The following is a 20209-nucleotide window of genomic DNA, read 5'->3' on the forward strand; positions in this document are numbered from 1 at the left end:
ACTTAAACAAATAAATGATTAATTTTGACAACAGAATTGCAAAGGGAGGTTTAATTCATCAATTTGTTGACAGTCACATAGTGCGCAATCAATAAATATTTGCTAAGGAAACAAGTCATGCCGGGTTATTAATCATAATACTTTGCGGCTGAAAGAAATCTGATTAATATTAGAGTTCAGAAGAGTTTGTTGTAAGCTGAGAGTTTTATTATTAGTTGGTTTAGAAAGGTGTTATCTATTTCCTTTGCAAAAGTTATATTTATTTTTAATGGTGTGGATTTGTGCTTGTCTTACAAAAATTGGATTGATTTTGATAGATATCTTCTCTCTTTTGATATAACAGAGATATATGCACATATAGTAATACTGCATATTACGTAGTATATTATTATATGTATGTAAGCACAGTATATTATTTACCCACAAAACAATCTTTCAAATAGGAATGTTCTTGTGTATCTGAGAGAAGCATCAGAGAATTTAATAGCAATTCATCGTCTTCGATCCTCTCCCTACATATTCTACCAGATTTCTCTTGAGCAAAAATTATGTTCAATTATTTTGTTCCAAAGACTTACCCATCTTGAGACAGAGCACCATTCTCCTGGTGTTAAGGAACTGAGCCATCCAAGATGAACAAATTCCTTTGTATAAATTTTTTTCTTTATTAACTCTATTATAATCAGGAAAAGAAAATCAGTAGTTAGGTACAGTCTGTTTCTGGGCCAAACCACCTGTCTATAGTGAGTGGGACACAGGAGGGAAGACATTAGAGCTCTTGAATAAGGATTAGCAATGACTCCCAAATAAAGGCAAGCCATGGGTACAAGTCTACATTGAGGTCATGATGGGTTTTGGGTTGGTTTTTTTTTTTTAATGAATAAGTCCTGAAGAGACAAAACTAGATCATTTCTGCCCTAATATTCACCCATATACTTTCATAAAGCTTTTTGGTTCTAAATTGAAAAAATTAATTAGAATTTGGGGCCCACTCTTTTTTCATTGATTGGTTTTCTGCCTCAGGTTCCCTTGCAGAAGTTTTTGCCTCAATTTTTCTTGCAATCTCCCTTGCAGATGTCTTTCTTCTTAAGTTTGAAATAACTGGCTAAACATAGATAGCTAATATCATCACGTCAGAGATTTAAAATTTTCCAATTTTTTAAAAAGTAGTCAGCATTACAAATCATTTTCCAGTTTGAAATAGTTCTAGTTTTAGAGAAAAGCCCCCAAGTAAACTTCAGATATTATTATATATCTTTTATACAGTCTATCAAAAATTTTGCAAGAAACAATTTCTAGAAGTTGGAGTATTAGAAAAGATGGAAGTATCATTAACTGATAAAAGAATGGCGTATAGCACTCATTGGTTTAGCTACTTTTCCAAGCAGTTACTGTTAGATAGTAGAGAATTTAAGGTATCCATCAAAATGGTTCCTTCATTTATTTTTAGGTTCTCATAACTTATTTGTTGAACTTTATTTATAAAGTTTCCTGGCTGAATTTATTTATTTATTTTTTTAGAGATTTTATTTATTTATTAGATGGAAATAGAGACAGCCAGCGAGAGAGGGAACACAAGCAGGGGGAGTGGGAGAGGAAGAAGCAGGCTCATAGCGGAAGAGCCTGATGTGGGGCTCGATCCCATAACGCTGGGATCACGCCCTGAGCCGAAGGCAGACGCTTAACCGCTGTGCCACCCAGGCGCCCCTCCTGGCTGAATTTATAACTGAATTTGTTCCTACTGATATGTGGCAACAACATTTTGGAGTCCCTCCCTCTACACTGAGTCTTCTTGTCAAAAAGATTGTCTCGGATGAGTACCAGACTTAACAGTGAGCAAGAAAGTGAGGGGAGATTCCCAGCCTTCCTGCAATCAACAGCATTAGGGATATATGATGTACAGACAGAAACCATAAAATAACATTGGGGGAATGATAGATTTGGAATTTGAAGGTTCAGATGCAGTAATTCATGAGAAACTGTCAAACCCATCCACAGTGCTCTGTGAGCTTGCTGGGGCCCCGTGCTCAAAGGTATTGTCAATGGCAAGTGAACATCATCAGCTGCCAGGCAGCTCACTCCTGCCAGCTTTGTTGTCCTGTCCCCATCAAGTGTTCCCGTAGGGTTGGAGGGGGTAGCTTCAACTGTGTAGATGTACCTCCCTGGTTTAGGTGGAAGAACGTATATACTCTAACGGCATTGGGAAATTCTGAATTCAGTGCTGTTCAATAGAACTTTGTGCAGTGATGGTCATGTTCTATAATCTGTGTTGTTCAGTGCTGTAACCAATAGCAAAATGGCGCCGTGAGCCCTGGAAATATGGCTAGTGCCACTGAGGAGTGGAAATTTTATTTTAATTAACTATAAAATTAAATAGCCACATGTGTCTAGTGGCTACTGTATTGGATACTGCGGTTCTAGATTATGTGTTATGCTTTAACGGAAGTAGAGTCGGCACACAATGTTACATTAGTTTTAGGTGTACAACATAGTGATTTGACACCCCTATAGGTAATGCCATGCTCACCAGAAGTGTAGCTGCCGTCTATTGGCTCTACAGGACTATTACAATACCACTGACTATATCCTTACGCATACCTTTCATCCCTGTGACTTACTGTTTCCAGAACTGGAAGCCCCACTCCCCTTCACCCATCCCCACCCTCCTCCTTTTTGGCAACTACCAGTTTGTCCTTTGTATTTATGCATCTGTTTCTGTTTGTTTGTTCTGCTTTATTTTTTAGAGTCTACATATAAGTGAAATTATATGGTGTTTGTCTATCTCCATTGATTTATTTCACTTAGCACCATACCCTCTAGTTCCATCCATGTTGTCATAAATGACAAAAATCTCATCCTTTTTTATGGTTGAGTAATGTTCACTGCACACAAATACACGACATCTTCTTTATCCAGTCACCCATTGATGGACACTTAGGTTGCTTCCATATATTGGCTCTTGTAAAAAATGCTGCAGCAAACATAGAGGTGTGCGTTTCTTTTCAAATCAGTGTTTTTATTTTCTTTGGGTAAATACCCAGTAGTGCAATTACCGGATTGTATGGTATTTCTACTTTAATGATTTGAGGAACCTCCATACTGTTTTCCATGGTGGTTGCACCAACTTACATTCCTACCAAGAGTGCACGAGGGTTCCCTTTTCTCCGCATCCTCACCAATACCTGTCATTTTCTGTCTATTTGATACTAGCCATTCTGACAGGTGTAAGGTGATATCTCCTGTGGCTTTGATTTGCATTTCTCTGATGATTAGTGATCTTAAACATCTTTTCTTGTGTCTGTTGGCCATTTGCAAGTCTTCTTTGGAAATAAATGATGTGTATTTGACTCAAACTGCTATTTCCTGAGATGGGAATTATGACCTAGGGAAGTTTGGCAAAACTATGTAGACAACATAGGACCTATGTTTGGTTCTAGGACAAAGCCACAGCAAATGAGAATGTGCCTGTCAGGCTGAGGTGGGCACAATGTGGGATCACTCTGAAACTGCCCCGAACCTGCAGTCTAGCATGGCCTTTTGGAGTGACTTGGCTTTGTGTCCACTGGCCATTTTTGATCTTCAGAGGCATACAACTATGTGGGCACATAGCCCGTTTCTATTACAGGTACTTAGCCTTACTGAAGTATCATAAATCATGATGAGTCAGAGCACTACAGTGTATCAACTGCTCTGATTTCTGATTTAAATTTATTATGGCAAACAGCCGAGGCTTTAGGGCTAGAAGAACCTTTACTGGAGAAGGGGGGAAACAGGTGTAGGGGAGTTGCAGTTGTCATGGTAAGTGACAGAGCTAAGATTAGAATCCAGGGTTCTTGACCTTGAAACCAGTTCTTTTCCTCTACAATCCTAATGTTTTCAGACCTCCCCGCAAGAATCAATTCCTCAAGTCAAACAGTTTGGGCACCAGTCTGCCTTGTTTTGCATGCTTTATTGATTGGTAGGAAGAACGATGGTGCTTCCTGGCTTCTTCCAAGCAGAGTTGAGCAGAGCTTACCCACTGCATCAATGTTCACCAAGTTCTGGATCCTCAGCGCTCAGGTCTGTGTGATACAGGGAATGGGTTTGGTCCACCTGAGAGCACAGACTGTGATATCTATGGAGGGGCGTGAATAGGTTCCCAAATGAGTACAGTGCTCCTCAAGGCTGAGAACTGAATATCAGTGGCAAAGGAGGGCGAGGAAGAGTTCAGACAGCGTTTCTGGCCATGTCTGACCTGCCTCGAGCACCAAGACAACCATGTATTCAGAGGTCAGACCTTTCACTGAAATTAAATTTTCTGTTTATGTAGACATTGTTTAGCAAACTTCAGCATTGGCAGAGCAAAATTACAAGCTCATGCTGACTGTCTGGTGGAACAGAGGCAAATTAATCAGAGACATCTGGCAAGTTGCTAGTATGACTGCCTTTCACTAAGAACGCAAAAACTATCATTTGAAACTATTGTTCTTCCCTGAAAGGGAAGGATAAAACAAAGACTTGCCATCTGACTTCAGATGTTGACTCTAGTTTTAGGAAGGACAATTAGTTTCATTTGTCACTCCCACCCCAGGAGCAGAATAGGTAAAAGTGGAAAATGCTAGTGAGTCATCCATGTAAATAATATCTACATCAAGGGACCGAGAAAGAGTATGGTTGTTATCATTTGTGTTTCCTTTCTGAAGCAGATCCTAGCATGCGAATGTACATTACAGAAATGTAGCTGCTTTGTTGGACAGAAGTATTCATATGGAATAACCAGTAAAAGTAAAAATAATAGTATTTTTATACCACTAATTATGTGCTGGGCACTGTTCTGAATGCTTCACAAATACTGAATTATTTAATTCTCACAACAAACCTGTACTACTGATAGTATTATTTTCACCCCCGTTCTATAGACGAGGAAACTGAGACATGCAAAATTAAATAACTTGCCCAAGATTACACAGCTCTTAATAGCAGAACCAGGATTCAAAACCAGAAACCCTGCTCTCTCAAGTCTGTTCTAATAACTCCTATATACCACTTCTCCAAGATGAAAATCGCAGTTTAGTTGGGAAACCTTGTAAAAAAATGAAATATATAATTAGAAATGGATGCTTTTCTAATGCTTTGGTTTTGTATATTACAAACCGCTCCTGGCTATTATTTCTCCCTGAAAATTATGCTTCCAGAAAGTGCGGCCCTGTTATCAGTTTGCACTAGAGGAACATTTGCTGGGGAAGGGAGGGAAAGAAACTTTTTTTTTTTTACTTCCTTGAAATCATGACTTAGATATTGCTATTTGAGAGGTTCTGTACCTATATTTCACATAATAGATTATTAAAAATTTAAAGGAGCCCATGTACCGACTTTTACTTATCAGTTGGATAGTTGATAGTTAAAAAATTTGTATTATAATTGCCTTCACTTGAGTCTTCCAAAAAGCAGAAAATGAAACTCCCTATATAAGGAAAGAAAGAAGAGAAGGTCCAACTGAGTGGTGATCTGATAGCCAGGAGCTATGGATGAAGCGGCTGGGTGGTGTGTCTGCTGTAAGTGGTCAGAATGTTTGAGAACAGCGGTTATGTTTCTCAGCAGTGGTGTACACTGAGACACTCCGATCAGACCCAAGCTGCACAGCTACCTGTTATCTCATGGAGGCAGGAGACTTGCCTGTTGAGGCAGGAGGTGCTTTTCCATGGCGCCAGAGAAGGTGAAATGAAAGCTCAGGGTCATTCAACAGTTTGCCCAAGGTTGTGGTGTTGGTAGTTCCCCGCACCAGGGTTCAAATCTACATCTGCCTGATGCCAAGTGCGGGTTCTCCACCACGGTGCAGACAGGCAGCCCCTATAGAGGGTGTAGCCTGCAGTGTGAATGGCTCCCCTTGGACGTGTGCGTGGGGAGGGTGGGGCTGTTTAAAAAAGGGGGGGATAGGTAAGGAGCACAGACAAGTTAAGGAGCCTGCCTAGAATTAGAGAACATCTTGGTGACGTTACAGAGGTTTAGGCAGACTTTCTGATTCCTGGCCCCGGTTCCTCTCACTTCTGGCCTCTGACTTGTCTTCTTTCTCTCCAGGAGCCAAAGGCCCTGGCCCCCCTCCCCGTGCACCCACACCCGGGTCCTCTCTCAGCTTCTCACATGGTCTTCTGCTTGGTTTATAGCCGCACTTTGCTTCTTCTCACTTTATCTTCAAATCTTCCGGTCCGCCAGTTGCCAGGTGTTAGGGAAAATGTTTCATTCAGCCTCGGAAAACACTCGGCACCCGAGGCCTCTCTGCGGTGAACAGTCCAGAGTCCAAGCTGGTGGACGTGCCCAGCGGCCTCCGAGCCGTGCCTCCGCTGGGGGTCCACAAGCGGGAGAGTCCTAGCGCGCCCCAGGCTGTTCTTAGACTCCACGAAGCCAATAGCCCTGGCTAGCGGCTATGCAGTGTCCAAGATGTCCTTCAGTCCTCAGGTCAACAGCTTCGACTCGACAGCTAGTTATTGAATACTGAATTTCTTAATCAGCTAACCTCATTCTTCAACTTTGTTTTCTTCCTCTTCTGCTTCCCCTTTCTGTATGTCTCCCTGTCTCCTCTCTCCCGTTTTTTCACATACGCTTTTCTTTGGTTCCCTCCTCGTTTTCCTCCATTCTCAATATCAGACCAGTCAGTGGCCACTAGTACCAATTCCAAGTACCTATAACCAGCTAGGCACACTGCAGTATGACCTAGGTTAGAGTTCTCTCATTTAGTTTCACAGTCAACCTGCTGGCTAATTATTGTTGTCTGAGGCTCAGCAGGTAGAGTAACTAGCCCGGGGTCACCATTCGCAGTGCCTCGAGCTCTGTGACCTCCCCTGGGTGTCAAGACAGCTGCCACTTAATCGGAGCCACTCTGAAACCTACCCTTGTTTTATTTTACTTGCTGTGATATTAATTTATACGATATTTATTGTAGTTTGTGGGTCTGCTGGACTGCACGTAGGTTCCTCTAGATGAATTTAGCAGTGCTGGCTTTGAACCACTGTCCTGGAGGCCAGAGAGGAGCCTCCAGCTCCCCTCACTTACATCTTCTAAGTGTCTTCTGAAATGGGCTACTCTGTTCTGACCCAGTTTTTCCTTACAGACATGGCATGCCTTTCTGGACGCTGCCCATTTCCTTGCTAGACTCACTGGAAAGGGTATAGTAGAAACAGTATAGTCAAGAAAACAGTGTCCTTTTTCTCTGTGCTTGTTTGATCAAAGGGAAGCATCACCACTGACCTCTGTCTCCTAATAAGCAGCGCAGTCCGCTTGCCGGGAAGCCTCCCCTTTTCTTTCTGGAAGCCTGAGCAGCTCCACTCCGGTCACCTGACTTTTTCTAGGGTTTAAACTGCAATGGAATTCTCAAGAAAGGGAACATATCTAAAGCCAAGGATAAAGCTTTTCAGTTTTTAGACTCTTTTTGGAAGTGCCTTCTCTGTGAAAGATATGTTTCTTGTATTTATCCTTTGATTAAAACTGTTCCCTTTTCTTAAAGTCTCATTTGAAAATAATTTGTCTCCTCCCTTCCATGTGGACTCTCCTTCAAATTATTTGCTAGTCGTAGATATTTTAGTGCAGTCTTGTTGGACAGGTTTTTGTGAGGTGTTTTTATTTTGTTTTGTATTAGATATATAGCCAAGAATAGCCAGAGGATATCTTGTATATAATTCAGACCAAAATGCGAGCGATCAGGAACTCTCAGTGTCCATTTAAACCTTTCAGGAATATATGTTTATCATGTCCAATTAGTTTTAACTGGTAAACTTCAAGCAGCAGTTTGGGTCATCTTTTGGGGGTTTATGGATCAAGCTCTGGGAAATAGGAAGGAAAGAAAGTTCTAGAGCTTCCAGTCCCTTCTTTCCAGATCAGATGAGAAAAAGGTAGGTAAAAAGTGGACAAGATACTAGCTGAAATTTCTTGGAAATAGAAACTCAGGGAAACCCAGGTGTATTAGTTTCTCTTGCTGTGCGATAAGCCACCACGAACCTAGCAGCTTAGAACAACGCATATTTGTTATCTCAGGGTTTCTGTGGGTCAGGAGTTTAGGCACAACAATTAGATCACCTGCTCAGGGATTCACAAGACTGTAGTCAAAGAGTCAGCTCGCTGTGTTCCTTCCTAGAGCATTCTAGTGGAAGAAGGCCTCCTCCAAGCTCAGTGATTATTGGCAGAATTCAGCCCTAGGACTGAGCTCCCCATTTTCTTGCTGGCTGTCTGCAGAGGCTGCTCGCAGCTCCTGGTGGCTGCCCAGAGTTCCTAGCCATAGTCTTGCTCCCAGGTCTGTCCACAACACGGCAGCTTACTTCTTCAAGGCCAGTTGGAGAATCTTTTTACAGTTGATTAAGATGAAATCTTATATTAGACACTTGGGGTGACCCTCCCATCACTCTTGGCATTTTCTGTTGGCAAGGAGCAAAACACAAGTTCCATCTCTTTCAAGGGTTGGTGATTATACAGGAGCTTGACACCAGGGATTGGAGATCATGGAGCCGTCTTAGAATTCTGCTCGCTACACCAGGCCCTTTTGCTTTTGTGTTGTGAGATTCTCTGGCTGAGAATGTTGGCCGTGCTGAAGGTGTAAAGCCATGTGTAAAAAAGTCCAGAGGGCTTGTACACGTGTGTTCATAGCAGCATGTTGTGAGCTATTTATCGTAGCCAAAATGTGGAAACAACCCAAATGTCCACTGATGGATGAATGGGTAAACAAAATACAGTATATACATACAATGAGATATTATTCAGCCTCAAGATAGGAAGGAAATTCCTTCTTTTTCATGCCACAATATGAATGAACCTTGAGGATATCATGTCACATGAGTAAGTCAGACCCAAAATGACAAATATTGCATTAATCCATTTATGTGACATACCTAATCCAATTTGTAGAGACATAAAGCAGAATTAGAGGTTGCCAGGGGCTGGGAAGAGCAGAGAATGGGAGTTATTGTTTAATGGGTTGCATTTGAGTTCAGGAAGATGAAAAAGGCTCTGTAGATGAATGGTGGTGATGGTTGAAACACAATGAGAATATATTTAATGCCACTACACTATACCCTTAAAAATGGTTAACATGGTATAGTTTATAAATGTGTATTTTACCACAATTAAAAAAAAAATCCAGAGTCCTGGGGCTGACTGGACAGCATTGCCCCCAATATGCTAGGCTATGTTTCAGGTTCTATATGGTTTCCTGGGAAGAGGGAGAGAGGAATAATGATTTTCTCATTTCTGTGTTTATTTGTAATATTGCAGAGGAGAATAAGATAGGGAAAACTCCTGCAACAGACATTAACTGATTATTGTTAACTAATCAATCACTGTTAATTGCTTGATAGTAATTGATGAATTGCTCCACGAGCCTTCAATGGAGGCTTGTTTCCGGTGCAGTGGGGATAAAGAGGAAAAGGACAACTTCAAGCTCCCTGCATTTTCTTGTTTACAGCTGTAATTCTTACCCTTAAGTGCACATTGTAATCACCTGGGGAGTATTTAAAAATACTGATGCTTGAGGTTTAACCGCCAGGGAGTCTTATTAAATTGGTTTGAGGTGAGGGCCCTGGGCGTCAGGATTTATAGACTCTCCCCAGATGATCATAATGTGCGGGACGACCATTGGGAGCTGGTATTTTGTTATAGGGACAGGCTTCCCTAGAGCTGACTCCAGAAATGCTCAGTTTGACAATTTAAGGGCAATACTCACTGCAGACTTTTCAGGGAACTATTTACCATTTCTAGCTAATTACCGTGCAGCACAATGACAGTCATGCATATCATTGAGTGTGTCAGATTAACTTCCTTGTAAATTTTGGTTTTCAACATTTCATTATTAAACTCTATTCTTGGATGCTCATGGGAATAGGATCATGTGCACACATTTAAGAAAGGGAGAGAGAAGTCTTTGTTGTGAGCAAGAAGTAACAGTAAACATGATTAAATTACAACCGTATTTAATTACATGGGCAATAGGGTGAGAGAGCGGACAGGAGAAAGTCATGCTCATTTTCTGATTACACGTGGAATGATCTCATCGGTCTCATGCTAGTTTCTCAAATTATAAACTTGTGCATTTATCAGGTTTTTTTCTTGTTGGTTTATTGCTCAAAAGATATTTGGGAGCAGGAAATAAAGAGATGCTTATTTTGCTTGTTATCTGTGGCTGGTTTACCAAGTAGCTGACATTTCTCATCTCCATTCTTGTCTCTGTACCCATAATTTTTAAACTTGGAGAAAGAATTTGAATGTCCATTAGCATTCTTAATCTTGTTGAGTTTCTCTTGGGTTCCAGGTGCGCTCGTAGATTTTAGGTCCTAAGAGGATGAAGAAAGCATGGCCACACAGTTGGAGATCACAGTCTCTTGGGGAAACGAAAATGTATTGCAGTCTTGTGTGATTCGTATTCTAAGAGGTAGGCATACAGAGGAAGGAGGGAGCGTACTTTGCTTGGTGGGATTGGGGAAAGCTTCATGGAAAAGATGATCTTGAGCTGGGTTTTGAAGGACGAAGGCTGGCAGGGAGACAAGGTGTCCTGGTACATTTGGGGACTTGTAAGTAGTTCAGTGGGCCTGTGGGTGCTCCGAGCGCCGGCAGGCCGAACAGGCAGCGAGGCTGGATTGTCAAGAGTTTGACCACCGTTGGGAAGGGGTCTCCCTAAATAAAATCAAGGCAGGTCTTAAGTATAGTTTTTAGGGCTGTTTTGACTTAAAGATTTTCAAGTTGCTGGTAACTTGCTGACTTAGAAGAAAAATTGCTATCCTGTAGGTAATATATTTTATGTGCAGGGCACTGTTTATACTGTGAACTCATTAAATTGTCATAGAAATGACCTGTGAACTGTGTTTATTGTAATTTTACAGCTGAAAAAACTCGAGATTAAGTGACTTGCCCAGGGTTCCACAGTTCATAGGGGGCAGAATTAGGAATTAAACCCTGGCATTGCGGGGCGCCTGGGTGGCTCAGTCGTTAAGCATCTGCCTTCGACTCAGGGTGCGATCCCGGTGTTCTGGGATCGAGCCCCGCATCGGGCTCCTCCGCTGGGAGCCTGCTTCTTCCTCTCCCACTCCCCCTGCTTGTGTTCCCTTTCTCGCTGGCTGTCTCTCTCTGTCAAATAAATAAATAAAATCTTAAAAAAAAAAAAACAAACAAACCCTGGCATTGCGGCTCCAGATATTGTGCCCTTGACAAATACGCTTTACAATATGCTTTCTATCTGTATATATAATTAAGCTATGAAACGCCACACAAGTTGCATGGCCTCAACCTCTATGCTCACAAGAAATCCTTGAGAGATAAGAAAGAAGGCAGAGGCACTGGCCTCTGCTTGCGCTGAGCCTTATACAAAGAAGATCACAGGATACGTGCTATTGCCCAGCAAGAGCAAAGGGTGAGAACACAGGCCTCTAAAATTCAGGACCAGAGAAAGAAGATGTAGGAGGCTTCATAACAAGAACTGTTGGTGGACTTTGACCAGTTAAACTGCCCGAAGCAAATTAGAGGACTGAAATGTATTGCTTCCAAGAATGTGGATTATGTAAGCGGGGATGTAAAAGGATTACAGGAAGATCACGGATGCTGCTGCTGATGGGCGTGAATTTGAGATCCAGCCTGGCGGGAGGACTTTGAGCTGAGCTGAGTGTCTTGGCAGTGCCTCTTTGTTTCTCCCTGGTTTCTGAACTTTCCCGTTCCACGCTCCCTGCTCCACCCCGCCCCCGCAAAAAAACTTGCTGCGACTACCCCCATCGCCAACTACTACTGCCATTTTTAAAGTATTTACTGGCACCTTATCTTAGTTAATGTGCATAATATTCCTATGAAGTAGATATGATTACTATGCTCTATTTCCAGAGCAGAAGTCTGAGATTCAGAAATGTTCAGTGACTTGTCCAAGGTGACACCACTACACTGTGGCAGAGCTGAGATTTGAACCAAGGATTTTCTGACTCCAAAGCCATTTACACATTTTATTTTTTTAAATGAACTTTTCATCGAATTTCACAAATAAAGTGAACAAGCCCATGTAACCAACAAACAGACCAGATAATAGAACATTCCCAGTACCTCAGTGCCTCTTTCTCCCTTCTGATCTCTACCCATTATCTACCTCAAAGGTAGCCAGTGTCTGTGCTAGGATTATCACAGATTGCTTTTTGCCTATTTTTAAATTATTTTTAAGATTTTATTTATTTACTTGAGAAAGAGAGCATGCACGAGTTGGGGGGAGGGGCAGAGGAGAGGGAGAAGCAGACTCCCCGCTGAGCAGGGAGCTGTAAATGGGGCTTGATCTCAGGACCCGGAGATCATGACCTGAGCCAAAGGCAGATGCTTAATTGACTGCGCCACCCAGGCGCCCCAATTTTTTTTTTTTTTGAATTGTATTTTGATGGATTTATAGAGTATGTACTCTACCTAAGTCTAGCTTGTTTGGTTTATATAGTGAGATTCACTTGTGTTATTGTATGTGGCAGTAATTTATTATTAATTAATTATAGTTGCTGTGTAGTATTTATTGGGTGGTTATACCACAGTTTATCAGTTCTATTGTTGGACACTTGGTTGATTTTGGTATTTAGCAATTTTGAGTAAGGCTGCCATGAACATTTTTGCATCTCTCTCTCTCTCTGTATATATCTATCTGTATCTATATCTATCTATGTATACTCGCTATGTCATATATATATATGATTTATGATGGTTATATACCTAGGAGAGGAATTGTTGGGTACTACATTTTATGTAAGTTCACATTTAATATGACTCTTGATTTCGGCTCAGGTCATGATCTCAGGGTCATGAGATCAAGCCCTGCGTTCGGCTCCATGCTGAGTGTGAAGCCTGTTTGAGATTCTCTCTCTCCCTGTCCCTCTGCCCTCCCCCTACAGCCAGTCTCATGCAGGAGCACTCTCTCTAAAAAAAAAAAGAAAAATAAAAAATAAAAAATAAATATTCTACTGTTCAAAGAACATACTCTGTATTGCTGAGATGGGCTTTATGGCTCACCATATCGTCAATATTCATGAAGGTTTTTGTGTACTTGACAAGAATGTGTATTCTGAATTTGTTGAATGCAATCATTTATTTTATTTTACTTTATTTTATTTTTAGAGAGGGAGGTGGGGAGGGAGGGAGAAAGAGAATCCAAAGCAGTCTCACAGTCCTGAGATCATGACCTGAGCCAAAAGCAAGAGTTGGACACTTAACCAACTGAGCCCCCCAGGTGCCCCAAATACAATCTTTTAAAATATCAATGAGGTCAAGAAATTAAGTTTGATAGTCAGTTGTTTAAAACTATATTCTAACTAATTTATGTCTGCTTGTTCTGTTAGTTACTTAAAGGAATGTATTAAAATCTCCCAAAACAATTGTGGATTAGTTTATTCTTTTATTTTTGTCAATGTTGTTTTCTATATTTTGATGCTATTTAATTGATTGCATACACATTTCGAATACTTATATTTCCTGATCACATCAATATGAAATATCCCTCTTTATTTCTAGAAATGTGTTTTTCATTAAAGTCTACTTTCCTATATCAAGAAACATTTTCTTTATAATTGGTGTTTATATAGGATAAAGATTCCTTTCTACCTCCTTACTTCCAACCTTTCTATATCCTTATCTTAAAGGAATGCTTCTTATAAGTAACACACATTTCGTATTTCCTTTTTATTTTATTTTTCAATCTGACAGTCTTTTTTAAAATTCCAGTATTTAGTATATTTATCTTTAATATAAATACAAATATTTGCATATGAACATATTACTATTTGTTTCGTATTTGTTTCACTTCTTTGGTTTCTTTTTCTCTATTTTCTTGACATTTTCTAGGATTAATTAAATGCGTATTATTCCATTTTCTTTTCCGTTAGCTTTCTAGTTAAACATTCTTTGGCTCATCTTATAGAGGTTACCCTAAATTATAACATGCTTCCTTAATTTATTAAATTTCTAATATAGATTAATACTTTTATCACTTCTTGGACTTTAAATTATGTTTACTGCCATCCTCCCTGCCTCACAACTTGACTATTGTTCTCAAACATTTTATTTATCAAACATTTTAAAATCCACAAGGTATTGCTATTACTCTTTTATAAAGATGAGCTTCCTTTAGTCATGCACATATTTACTTTTTCCATTGTTCTTTCTTCATTCTAGCATCTATTAGTTTCCATCTGGGGTCATTTTCTGTTTGTCTGGAGCTCTCCACTGTTATGAGTCTGTTGCCAATGGAATGACATTTTGAAATGTATTCATTTTGCTTTTATTTTTGAAGGCTATTTTCACTGGGTAAAGATAGTGGAAATAGGCACTTAAAAGCTCTTTGGAGATATCCCATTGTCTCCTGGCTTCTGTTATTTCAGTTGAGGTGTAAGTCGGTCATATTGTTGGTCATTTGAGGTGATGTGTCTTTTCTCCAACTGCATTGTAGATTTCCCCCTTCCTGTTTGGTTTTCAGTAATTTGATTATGACAGTCCTAGATATGATTTTCTTAGGATATGGTTATATGAAAGTCTGTATCTGATACCTACAATATATTGATCTGTTAGGTCTGTTTCTATTGTCTTTTCTTCTCTTGGTCTTCAGTCATTTGGTCTTTTATCTTGGTATGCCTGATGTCATACCAGATACTCTTTAGGGAGAAACTCTAGAGAAAATTTGCGTCTCTAGATTTTGTGAACATCCTACAGAAAACACTTACCTTTGCTTGTGTCAGGCAGTCAGGCTAGGAGCAAATTATTTTAACCAAAATAGGAATTTGTCATTTTGAAGTTAATGTTCAGTCTTTTCCAGAGCTAGCCTCTTTTGTACTGGTGCTTACTCACAGGCTGCAGCCCTACAGATGTCCCATATGAAATCCCGTTTGTTTACCAGGATTCTTCCTTCATGGTGTGCCTTGAACATTAACTTTGGTCTTTCCAATCCTTTGAGACTGCCAAAACTCTGTTCAGCGCTGGGTTCAAATCAGCAAATGCCTTGAAGGGAAAAGCAGAGGTGAATGTCAAGCTCATATTCTCTTGTTGATCGTGACTTTTCAGGCTGTTGTTATGTCGATAGGTCTCCAGTGCTTTCAAACACATTTGTAAATATCTACTTTAATTAGCTTTTGAAGTTGTATTGTGTGAGCCGGGAGAGTTGTTCTGATAACAGCTGGTCTATCACAGTTGTAGAGGGAGTGAAAGTCACTGCTGTATGCTGCCTCTTAGAGAATTCAAGAGAAGACCCAGTCCTTTAAGATTTATAATCTAGTTTGGAGAAAAAGTCATCGAGAGAACTCTTTTCTAATAGTAGAATATTATTATAAAGTTATACACTAAATTAAGTTAAAAGGATTTGGGAACTCTTCGAGGCCACGGACCATGCTTAACTAATTTTTATGCCCTAAGTAAATGTTTGATAAAATTTGTTGAATTGAATAGACATGAATACAGTACTCTAGGAGTTAAGAATAGATTGAACGGATTGTGTGAGCTACAGCATCGACACACGGTTGACTAGATCACAAAGGGAGAATTATAAGGTTTAAACTGATTGAAGGAAGAAGAAATTAAGTTAGAGTAGAAAATAGGGACTAAGCCTAAAGATAAAGCTGGCAGGCATAGGAGACAATGAGGATACCAGCCTATCTGAAGCAAGGGATTTGTTTTAGCAAGTAAGTACTGGATGGGTGGAGTGGAGTCATATGGTGGGAAATGGTCAATACCAGATTGTGAGCTGTTGCTTTTCTTCTATGGGCAAAAGGGTTTTCAAACTACTTCCATGGAATGTTCATAGAAGTTAAGCCAAAAGAAGAAATAAATAAAAAGACATTGAGGTTTGGAAACATTGGTTTAAGAGATTTGTTTACTGGAAGATTTCTTTGAACTCTGAAAGTATGTATTGTGAATTTGCAAAATTGTTCAAACTCAGCACACTTGCTTATAAAGGAAGAACACTTCTTGGAACATATTTTGGGAAATTAGGCTATGTGGGCATTGATGAAACACTAGCTGGAATGTTAGGAGAACATAAAAGCCTATGAAAGCTGGGGCTTTTTTGGCATTGTACACAGTTCTACTGCTTGCTCTGAGAAGAACATGTAGCCAAAGTATTTTCTCGGTATATATTAATTGAATGAATTATTGGCTTTCACAGATGAGGTAAAAATGAGATCAGGATGAAGTCAGGTTTTAACAAGAATAATCTGACAATAAAAGATAGAATAGACTACAGGGGAAAGAGGCTAGAAGCTGAAATGCTAAAAAGAAGCTATTAATGTCCAGACCTAAATTTTTTTCTTAGACTGTGGTGACATCCTTGAAAAGGGAAACTAGATGCTTGAAATGGATAACAGTGATTTTTTGGAAAGGGAAATGACAAGATTTGGTGATAGACTGGTGGCAGGAGGAAGTAAGTTCTCAAGGTACTCAGAGAGTTTGTGTAGCTCTGAGGATGAGGGCGTCGTTGTAGGACTGAAGGAATTTCTTCATTCTCTTTTCTTCACATAGCCTGATGGGTGGGGTCATGAAGGAAGTATCCAATCTGTGAAATTTTACTTTACGTCTGAGAACTTTCTGTGTGGAAAAATATCACAAGTTTTAAAACAGTAAAGCTAGTGGTGGGAAAGAGTTTGAATGAACGATACAGAAAAATCCGATTTTTAGAAATCACGCTGAGTTTGACTGAAAGCAAATATGTTGTGCAGAGATTCTGACCTAGCCCACGAGGCCACTCTTCTGCCAGCTCAATAATTCTATGATAGCTACATGTACAGTATGATAATTAAAACTTTTGAAATTTATGGTAATAAGATTGGGTAATTATTTTGAGCTACTTCTTTTCCAAAAGAAAACAGAATGTTGGAGGGCAATGAACAAGAGAGCCTTGGATTTGGGGAATGAATAGGTTATGAGACTGGAAATATATGTTTTGTCTAGTCTAGACATACTGAGGGTCAAAACCTAGGTGAACCCAGTCTACCACCATCACCCTCTGTTTCTGATCGAACCTGGCGAGTCCCAAGGAGCTGTCTTCTTCAGCTCAGGAGAGGCAATAGATGTACAGTCTTCAGACTCACAGACTTAGATTTAAATCCTAGGGGGATTAACTTGCTTCTTACTTTTTAGTCTATTTATCCAGAAAGTAGGAATAGTAATTTTCTCACAGGATAGTGGTGAAGATTAAATAAATTATAAGATAACTGCTACTATAGGCATTATGCATGCAAATATGTATGAATAAATGAATACCATGTGGTACTTTCTTAAATACCAGATTTTCTTTCCATCCAAAAAATCATGTCTCCATTACTATTACTAATATTAATATTATTTATATGCATCTAGAGATCTTGAGAGAGGCTATATTTGTGATGATGACAGCAAGGAGTGATAATAAAATTGATGTAATGTCAATTACAGAAAACTATTCAAAAATATTTTCAAAGGTTTTACATGTGAAGTATGGTAGTTATAAGGGTCAGTGTTGGTGGGGCTAGAAAAAAAATTTGTCCCTCCCAGAAAAGTTGTAAGCACATAGGTGGTAATATCAGGAATCTAAACGAAATAAATCTAAATAGCACAACACGGTTTTTGTTAATGTAACTTGCCATCTCTTTTCCATTATGCCAGTGAGAAGAAGCTCATTACAGACGCCCTTAATAAAAATCAATTTCTAAAGAGACTGGATCCTCAGCAGATCAAAGACATGGTGGAATGCATGTATGGGAGAAACTATCAGCAAGGGAGTTACATTATTAAGCAAGGAGAACCAGGAAACCATATCTTTGTGCTAGCAGGTGGGTTTAACAGATTTTTCCAGTTATCATATAATAAATACTTTGCCTATTGTCTTATGATTTTTTGGAAACATTTATAAAAATGCAAAACCAGTAGCTCTGTTTATATAAAACGTAACTGATTTGAGTTCATGAAATAGTAACATTGTTGATCTAATCATACTGGTGATAGTAATATTTACTGAATGCTTTTTATACGTCAGCCACCCTATTGAGCACTTAATGGAGAGATCTCATTTCATCTTCTCACCAACTCTGTTAGGCAAGTGCTGTTATCTCCATATTACTAACGCGGACTTTGTCACAGAGAAGTTAAGTAACTTAGGAAAGGCCACGAAGCTCCTGAGTGGTGGAGGTAGAATACAAATGTAGACGGTCTGACTTGAGTCCATACTTTTAATCACAGTGCCACTCACTCAACAGCTGCAAAAAAGGTGTTTCTATTCAAAATACCGCTGGTTATGTTGACATTTTTAGGTTGTTGTAGGAGGATAAAGAAAAGGTTTTTTTTATGATTCTGTGAAATATTTTGGTTATATATGAATGACTTCGAAGGATAATTTAGGTATATGTAAGCAACATATGAATCAAATAGAAAGCCTTAAGATTAACATTGGTGTTTTTAGAACCCTTTAAATGGTTTTCTACGTATATGTTATAGGAACATGTTTATATGCTGGATAGATAGGCAAAGGATTTCTTAAATACATATCAAATGCATGCCTTACAGTGGTACTCAAAAAAATGATATTAGATACAGAAGCAAGACATTATCTGAACAAGGCATATGCTTATTGAACACCTTATCAAATTCTGAATCCCCCACTTTTTGAGTCTTAGGGAGAAAGTTAAAGTGGCTTACCCAGATGGAGTGGTAAACTGAGATTTGCTGTGATCTTTTATTTTCTACTGTTAGTTCCTGGCAATCTAAGAATGCTTTTATGATCCTTGTTTCCTTAGGGCCTTAGGTATGGGGCAGAAGTTGCCTATCCAAAAAAATTAATAAACATATATTATTCTATTTATACTATATGAAAGATTGTTTTCATATACTTTGATTCTTCAGACATGCTAGTTTCATAAATATTGGTGTTTATTTGCCATAAACATCTTTGTAGACACCCTTGAAATTATACAGTCATTCTCAAGTAATTATTCTACCCAGGAAGTGAATTATAGTCTGAATTTAGCCAGCCTTCTAGTTTTTAGGGACTGACGATCTAGAGCAATTTCCTCCTCTTTCAGCTTTTCTCTTGGCCATTTCACTTCTACTTTAGCAAAACCAGAAGTTCCGACAAGAAAAGGTAGATCATTAACTCAACAAATTTTTTATGGAACCTGCTAGGAAAGGATGAGAAACTCATGTCAGCCCATCTTGTTCCTTGCCAGTGACTCTGATGAAGGGCGAGGGCAGAGAAGAGTTAGAACAGAAGCCAGCATCAATACAGTCATTGAAATCAGGCTACAGCACACATGGCAATGAAAAGTGGTCAGTTTCTTCTTTGAATTAATTACGGTGTTATCTAAGCACTGACTTGCCTGATGTAATTGATTGAGCAAATTAATTAAAAATCTCCCCTTATAACGTATGGCATGAATAGCCTATAATAATAAAAGCATATTTTGCTTAAACTTTTGATATTCCATATAATTCTTCAGTATTGCACAAGTACCATGAGTCACAGTCAATTAGGAAAAAAACTTGAAATGCATGACGATCCATGATATCAATTCAACAGTACCACTAAGTGGTTTCAATGGAATAGAATTTAGTTGTAATGAGAAATTATTAAATTTTGTATTATATCTGTAGGGTTTGGAGCCAAAACAGAGTTTATTTCTTACAACAATTTCAGTTCTATCAGAATAAGTATCTTTTGTGTTTCGTCCACGCTGTTTCTCTGGCCGCTGGACCAGTTTCTAGTACAACACGGGTACTCAAACCCAATTTGGTGAACGGATGGCTGGAGAGAGGTGACCCAGAGCTGTTTAGTGGTGAATTAGGAGAAGGAAAGAATAATTCTTCATGGGAAAGAATAACCCCACCATTTTTCTTCCTCTATGAATGTAGGTCTTTTTGCATAGACTGCGAGGTAAGGTTTTCTTTGCACTTGTTTAAAGGGAAAGGAGAAGAGAATCAGCAGGGCAAAAGAATTGTGAGTTTTCCTGACATGCTGTCTTTCTCTTCCCCCAACTGTTGCTTAAAGATTAATGTCAGGCACTCGTTCTCATTTTCATAAGACTTAACTTTTTTTAGAGCAGTTTTAGGTTTGCAACAAAATTGAGAGGGAGATACAGGGATTTTTCCATACTCTCCCGTCCCCACACATGTGTAGCTTCCGCCGTTATCAACATCACTCACCAGAATGGTACTTTTTTTTTTCTAACCAGGGATGAACCTCTATTGCTATATCGTGAAAGTCCATAATTTATCATAGGGTTCACTCTTGGTG

At 39.3% G+C, this 20209-nt stretch overlaps 1 protein-coding gene across 1 annotated transcript in view; it reads left to right on the top strand.

The window, feature by feature from the left end:
- PRKG2 (protein kinase cGMP-dependent 2) overlaps positions 1-20209 on the top strand; it is a 99893-nt gene that overhangs the window by 11362 nt on the left and 68322 nt on the right. Inside the window, exon 3 of the mRNA XM_045790326.2 lies at positions 17590-17756. Coding sequence (XP_045646282.1) covers positions 17590-17756 — 167 coding nt within the window. The remainder of the gene's footprint in view (positions 1-17589; positions 17757-20209) is intronic.

This window comes from Ursus americanus, chromosome 8, assembly GCF_024610735.1.
Source record: "Ursus americanus isolate L20-20 chromosome 8, mUrsAme1.1.p, whole genome shotgun sequence".
Classification (NCBI taxonomy): Eukaryota; Metazoa; Chordata; class Mammalia; order Carnivora; family Ursidae; genus Ursus; species Ursus americanus.